The sequence below is a fragment of the Thamnophis elegans genome, unplaced genomic scaffold (assembly GCF_009769535.1).
Source record: "Thamnophis elegans isolate rThaEle1 unplaced genomic scaffold, rThaEle1.pri scaffold_220_arrow_ctg1, whole genome shotgun sequence".
Taxonomy (NCBI): domain Eukaryota; kingdom Metazoa; phylum Chordata; class Lepidosauria; order Squamata; family Colubridae; genus Thamnophis; species Thamnophis elegans.
The window spans coordinates 23,085-30,701 of NW_022473689.1; the positions used below are offsets into that span (position 1 = coordinate 23,085).

At 44.7% G+C, this 7,617-nt stretch overlaps 1 protein-coding gene across 1 annotated transcript in view; it reads right to left on the reverse strand.

Annotated features, from left to right (window-relative positions):
* PLEKHN1 (pleckstrin homology domain containing N1) overlaps nucleotides 1-7,358 on the reverse strand; it is a 30,235-nt gene extending 22,877 nt beyond the window's left edge. Inside the window, exons 1-4 of the mRNA XM_032238469.1 lie at nucleotides 7,320-7,358; nucleotides 4,187-4,333; nucleotides 3,930-4,010; nucleotides 1,614-1,701 (exon numbers count right to left, since the gene is read on the reverse strand). Coding sequence (XP_032094360.1) covers nucleotides 1,614-1,701; nucleotides 3,930-4,010; nucleotides 4,187-4,333; nucleotides 7,320-7,358 — 355 coding nt within the window. The remainder of the gene's footprint in view (nucleotides 1-1,613; nucleotides 1,702-3,929; nucleotides 4,011-4,186; nucleotides 4,334-7,319) is intronic.
* Nucleotides 7,359-7,617: the final 259 nt, after the last annotated feature.

The window sequence follows — 7,617 nt, forward strand, 5'->3', positions numbered from 1 at the left end:
CTCTGACGAGGGCTCTGCGTCGGAGGCAGAGAGGGGGCCAGGGCCGTATGCCAGTTATCAGCTGCCTTCAAAATTGGATATATCAATGGGGCAGAGGAACAGGGGGAGCCTGTTCCCAGTGTACACATGCGCAGAGCTGCCAGAAGGCAAGAACTGTTAAGCCAAAAGGGGCAACTCAGGAGTAAGGAGTAAGGAGTAAGGCTTGGAGATGATTGGCCCCTCCCATAAGACATAAAGGAAGAGCAAAGGCACGTGAGACTTTGCAGGAAGCAACTTCGTTCCTCCTGGTCGGTTTAAATTCAGAAGCTCCGTTTTGACTCTGTGCTCCGTGTGGCCTTGCCAAGCTAATTGCCAATTAGGTCTTTGGCAGCGTTTCAATGGAGGTAAAGGTGGGGGCTTATCAGCCTTATCCCGAAAGACTTTGGCAGACTACTGTCGGACTCTTTACAAACTATTTGGGACTCGTTATGGGCTGTGAATGAATGTAATTCACAGCCGTTGAAATAAAAAGAGGGTTTTGGGGGGACTAAGCGTGTGCTTTTTACTCTGTCAGAAAGCTTAGGTCAGAAGAACTGTTGCCAAACACGCCATTTATCTGAGAACCGAACTCAGGACCCCCACTCTCCTTTTCAAGTAAGATTTCTGGACCCAACACATCTACTGCTTGCAACTCAGCAATTATTTAAACCTGTCAAACTCTTCTCTTTTTTTCCCTCTCTGTGCTTCCCCTTGCTCTGAATCATGATCCTTGGCGGAAACTGTTTCCTGGGAGAACAAGACCGGTTCCTTAGTCATCCTGAGAGGAGCACGTCTTCGGCAACTATGAATAATAGTTAAATGGGTGTGACATTAGAGCACCGATAGAGATTGTGGATTCTCTTGAATGCCGATGAATGGTGCTCGCTTATGCGTCCTGCCCACACGCTTCTGGAAACTAATCACAATTAAAACAAACAGATGATGCTCAAATATTTGGGGACCAACATGGAAACCAGGTCCTATGAGGAGTGGGTTGAAGGACCCAGGTATGGTTAGATGCTATGGTTTTCCCAATTGCAATGGATGGCTGTGAAGGTTGGACCATAAGGAAGGCTGAGCGCCAAAGAATGGAGGCCTTTGAACTCTGGTGCTGGAGAAGAAGACTCCTGCATTGAGTCCCTTGGACTGCAAGGCCATCCAACCGGTCAGTCCTAGAGGAGATCAACCCTGACTGCTCTTTAGAAGGCCAGATCCTGAAGAGGAAACTCAAAGACTTTGGCCACTTAATGAGAAGGAAGAAAGACTCCCTGGAGAAGAGCCTCATGCTGGGAAAGATGGAGGGCAAAAGAAGAAGAAGGGGACGGCAGAGAAGGAGGTGGCTGGATGGAGTCACCAAAGCAGTCGGCATGAACTTCAATGGACTCCAGAGGATGATAGAGGACAGGAAGGCCTGGAGGGACATTGTCTATGGGGTCGCGATGGGTCGGACACGACTTCGCAACTAACAGCATGGTTAGATGCAGAAGAGAAGGTCGCAAGAGCTTCATGATAGCTGTATTCAGATGTCTGTGGGCTGCGGACGGCTTGCCAAGGATTCAGACGCAGTCTGCCCTCACCTGTACATTTCTCCTCACCTGTAATTTGAAAAGCGTGGAGATCTTCCTGAACGCCATTTTCGTTTTCAAGTTTCGTCAGCTGCAGTTCTGTCAGGGGCAGCAAACCCTGCGGGAGGATGAAAAGTCAGCAATTAACCTCATCCATTGTCAAATCTTCTTTTTATCAAATTGATAACTTTCAAAACACAAAAAAGACAAAAAACAGAAAACAAGGCAGGGAAAAAAGAAAAGAAAAAAAAAACGGAAAAAAAACCCACAAGTATATATTATAAAAAAGTATATCAGCTGGTTACAACATGCTTTGGTGCATCTCTTCCATTAATTCATATTAATTCAAATATCTTAACTCAAATGTTTACCATATTGACATCATCATACCTCCACTTTTAGTTGACTACAGTTATTTAAACATCTTTCATCCTTAACTATGCCAAAGATTTAATCCATAACCACATGCTAGCATTTCATTTACTTGTTTGTAAAATCCTCCATTAACATCAAATCCTCATATCCTCTTCTAACCAATCGACACGCTGTATGTAATTGAAGATGGTTTTACGTTTCGTTTGTCTATGTCTAAAAATAAAAACTCTTTTTTAAAAAAATAATAAGACCTCCCCGAAAATAAGGCCAAGCACTTATTTCGGGGTCAAAAGAAAATAAGACCCTGTCTTATTTTCAGGGAAACACGGTGTATCTAAGGATGGATCAGACTTCTGATGAGAAAGCATCCCAGGGGGCATTATTCAAAGCCAGGTCTGTTTTGTTAAAATTGGTGGGCTAGGATTGGGGATTGCCTGCACGGAAAAGACACAACTGTGAAGGGTTGAATTCTAACTTTCAAAAATACCCTTCCAAAACATCAACAAACAGAAACATTTCCTCACGCAGTCTGTGTCACCCGAATGAATCACAAGGGTGAAACTCCAGGTTTTTTTTCCTGCCCTGCGTGACCTTCTGTCGCACACCTTTAAGGAGGAATTGCAAACACAGTTTGGAAAAAAAGAAAAGGAGGGGTAAATCGAATCAGGAAGGAGGCAGGGAGTAATAGGAGAGCAGGACTCAGGCCAAATGGGGATCCAGTACTGAGGTTTTAAAAAAAGAGAGAGAAAAGAAACCGAGAAGATAAAAATGGATCCAGTGGGAGATTGACTGTGCACCAAACCCCTCCTCCACAACCCACAATTTCTTTCTGCTTCTGTAAGAGCCAGGCAGCAAAGTTTCTGGCTTGAGGAACCCCTAGAGTTTCAACTGTGAAGCTTCCTCTCAAGGTCATTGCACAGATTAAAAATGAATGCCAGATCCAGTTTCCTGGAAGGCAGAGACCAAGAAGATGGAATGAATCCAAAACCTATCAGAGATTGTCTCAAAAAGGTTTTGTAATGAATTGTTCAGCAGTTGATGGAATAACAGAGTTGGAAGGGACCTTGGAGGTCTTCTAGTCCAACCCCCTGCTTAGGCAGGAAACCCTACACCACTTCAGACAAACGGATATCCAACATCATCTTAAACACTTCCAGTGTTGGAGCATTCGTAACTTCTGGAGGGAAGTTGTTCCACTGATTAATTGTTCTAAATATCAGGAAATTTCTCCTTAGTTCTAAGTTGCTTCTCTCCTTGATTAGTTTCCACCCATTGCTTCTTGTCCTGCCTTCAGGTGCTTTGGAGAATAGCTTGACTCCCTCTTTGGGGCAACCCCTGAGATATTGGAAGACTGCTATCATGTCTCCCCTAGTCCTCCTTTTCATTAAATTAGACCTACCCAGTTCCTGCAACCGTTCTTCATATGTTTTAGTCTCCAGTCCCCTAATCATCTTTATTGCTCTTCTCTGCACTCTTTCTAGTGTCTCCACATCTTTTTTTACATCGTGGCGACCAAAACTGGACGCCGTATTCCAAGTGTGGCCTTACCAAGGCCTTATAAAGTGGTATCAACACTTCCCGTGATCTTGATTCTCTCCCTCTGTTGATGCAGCCTAGAACTGTGTTGGCTTTTTGGGCAGCTGCTGCACACGGCTGGCTCCTATTTAAATGGTTGTCCACTAGGACTCCAAGATCCCTCACACAGTTACTACTATTGAGCAAGGTATTTATTTATTATCAAAAACTACTACCTGTGCATTTTTGTTTTTCTTGCCTATGTAGAACCTTACTGTTTTCACCACAATTTCATTTTATTAGATAGTGCCCAGTGTTCTTATGATCCATCACAACTGGCTTTGGGGGTTTTCTAATGGGGAAACTTTCCATCCTGTGCTCAGGAACACTAGGAATGGAACCAGGAAACAGAGGTGGTTGTAAATTCTCGTTACGGGTAACCAAATCCTCAATTACCTTATACTTGTGTCCGTTGGGGCCGAGCGACTGAAAATAGAGGAACTCTTGAAAAAGCTCCAGATAGCAGTCACTTGCTTCCTGCCAAAGAAAAGACATGGAAATCTTTTTATTCATTTCAGTCGGTCTTCGGGGTGCTAATAAAGATGAACAATGGAACGATATAAAAAATCAGAAAAAACCAATGGGTCGCAAACACCGACCCAGCGTCCCTTCATGGCGCTTTGAGCATTTGACACAGGGGATGGGGGTCTCACCTGGAAGGGCTGAAACTTAAATTTGAGTTTGGAATAGTGGATTATTTTTCCCAGGTTCCGCACCACCGTCTTCCTCCGTCCTTTTTTGAATAGGCTGGGGAATCGCTGGTCCAGGTTTTCCTTTTCATTCTCCTGGCTGGCAAAGTTCTGTACCAAAAAAATGAAAAATGCTCTTAGAAAAAAGAAGGGAGGAAGGGAGGGATGGGAGAGATGATTGGAAGGAAGGAATGAAAGAAGGAAGGAGGGAAGGAGAAAAGAAAAAGAAAAAAGAAAGAAAGAGGGAGGGAGGAGGAAAGGGAGGAATAAATGGAAGGAAGTGAGGGATAGATGATGGATTGATGGATGGATGAGAGAGATAAGAGAGAGAGGAAGGAAGGAAGGAAGGAAGGAAGGAATAGATGGGTGGGTGGGTGGGTGGGTCGATGGAAGGAAGAGATGGATTGATCGATGGGAGATCAATGGATGATGGGAGAGATGGGAGGAAGGAAAGGAAGGAAGGAGGAGAGAAAAGAGGAAGGAAGGAAGGGTGGAAGAGAGGGAGGGAGGAATAAATGGAAGGAAGGAAGGGAAGGATAGATGATGAATGGATGGATAGATGAGAGAGATGAGAGAGAGGAAGGAAGGAAGTGATGGATGGATGGAAGATGGAAAGAAGCGAGGGAGGGAGAGAAGGGAGAGATGAGATGAAGGAAGGAAGGAATATAAATATATATATATATATTCTAAATATTCTGTACTTCTCATTATCAAGATAACCTAGAGGTAAATAATACCCATCTTTGCACAACTCCCATGGCTAAAAACACCAGTTCTTTATCAAAAGACCAAAATATGAGAGACGCATCTCCCTTCCCCAAAACCAGAAACTCTGAGAAAAGTCGTTCTGGCAGAAACTCCCTCAGTGGCTCTTCTCACCCTGCCCAGATTCACTGCCTGGAGGCAATTTTTCCCCCCAGATCAAAAACGTTGGCAACTCCAAATTCAGATGCCATTCCTCGAAGGTCAAAGGTCACGGGAAAAGCATTTGTTGATGGATCTCCATGCCAGCTGAAGATTTTAAGGATTGCTATAATGGCATTGTTAACATTTGCCCAACCATATTGCTGACTCCTTAACAATAGCTTTAATCCAGGGGTGAAATCCAGCAGGTTCTGACAGGTTCTGGAGAACCGGTAGCGGAAATTTTGAGTAGTTCGGAAAACCGGCAAATGCCACCTCTGGCTGGACCCAGAGTGGGGAAGGAATGGAGATTTTGCAATATCATTCCCCCTGGAGTGGGATGGGAATGTGGATTTTGCAGTATCCTTCCCCTCTGGAGTTGGGAGGGAATGGGGATCTTACACTATCCTTCCCCTGGAGTGGGGAGGGAATGGAGATTTTGCAGTATCCTTCCCCTGGAATGAGGAGGGAACGGAGATGTTGCAGTATCCTTCCCCTGGAGTCAGGAGGGAATAGGGATTTTGCAGCATTCTTCTCCTGCCACGCCCACCAAGCCAGGCCCACATAACCTGTAGTAAAGAAAATTGAATTTCACCACTGCTTCAATCTCTTCTATATTTAAATTAATGAGCCTCGCTCTCTTAATTTAACTCAAAATGAAAAGTTACCAGAGTCCAGAAAGAGCCGAAATTAGTCCTAAGAAAGGACCATCAAATGCACATAACCAATTTTCTAAATTCAGCTCCTTTTAATTATGGACAGTTTTGATTCCCCCACCCCCAAAACATCAGTAAGGTAAAGCTTCCCCTCACACCTATGTGCTAGTCATCCCTGACTCTAGGGGGCGGTGCTCATCTCCGTTTCAAAGCCGAAGAGCCAGCGCTTTCTGAAGATGTCTCCGTGGTCATGTGGCTGGCATGACTCAACTCCTGAATCCGTACGGAACGTTGTTCCCTTCCCACCAAAGGTGGTGCCTATTTTTCTACACTCTTTCGAACTGCCAGGTTGGCAGAAGCTGGGACAAGGAACGGGTGCTCACTCCATTACATGGCGCTAGGGATTTGAACCGACCTCTCTGATCGACAAGCTCAGCATCTTAGCCACTGAGCCACTTTGGCATTAAGTATACAGCCCCTTTATCATAACTTTCTGGTATTATACCTAACAAAAATATATCTGGCTTTAAATCTATATGCTGCTTAATCATCTTTTCCAGCCAATTTCATCAAACATTTTCTTGCTTCTGTACATCTCCATCACATATGATAATAAGTACCCGGGGTAATTGTGGTTGCAATTCAAGGACTACTTTTACACATCTTTCCCCCCCCCCCCTGCAGATAGATAGTGTAGGAAGTTATCGCCCAGCCCTCTCCCAGAAAAATGAAATACGCTAGGAAATATTGAAAAGGCAGAATATTTATCTGGATGAGAAAAGGAAGAAACATGTTTTAAAAGACAGAATAGCTTCCTGCCCATCCCCACTTTGTCAATGGGCCATTAAGAGGGCCAAGCTAGTCCCTTTACATAATAAAGAGTTCTCCCCTTCAGCTCAAGTGATGGGATTAAGGCATGATAATATTGGCGCTTTACCCAACTTGCCACATGGCATCTGAGAACTCAACCAAACCTGGATTCAAAACACAGCCTAGAGAGTTGCCCCTGCATGGGCCCATGGGAGTCTGACAACCAATCAGAATACAAGCTCAAGATCAAAGGCCAGAGAGGGCATAAAACCAGGGACTTTCAGCATCTCAGCCCTTCCTTCTCTTCTTCTCCACCAACATTGAAGCATGTGATCCCCTTTTCTGTTCAGGACTCAAGCCATGTGGTCCTGTCCACCAATAAATCATCTTTCCAAGCAGCCTCCATGTCTCCAGTGTCTTTTTTCCCCACTTGGAGCCGAACCCAGAAGGACGTTTCTTCCAAGCTCTGCTTTCCCTGTGTCTCTTTTCATCCACATGCAGGTCTCCTCCCCCCTCTCCTCTCTTTGATTCCAGTGAAACAGACCGGGTCGGTTTTCTCCAGCCGTACTCAAAATAACCGAAAACAAAACCCTCCCGTAATTAGCAAGGGAAGTGCCTCTCCCAGCTGTCTTCGCTCTTTTCCCATCACAAGGCCGACTCGCCCCGGGCCGTGGACTAAATCCGAAGCCCGAAAGTGTGCAGGATCAGGTGGCAGGCCGAAAACTCACCATCTGGGCTGCGGCATCCGCCAATACAAATTCACACATCTCTGTTTTTGAGACACGGCATGGCAGATATTCAGGAGATTAATAATCCTGGCTTTTTTGACCCCTCCCAGTGAAATGGGTTTCATTCAGCGAAGGTGATTTATTCTTATTTTTCCTCTATTCTTATTTTTTTCTCTATTCATCCTTCCCCAAGGATTCATTCCATTAAACAGCATTAAAAAAGAGGGAACTTGGAATCCTAGTGGACAATCATTTAAATAGGAGCCAGCTGTGTTCAGCAGCTGCCAAAAAAGCCAAC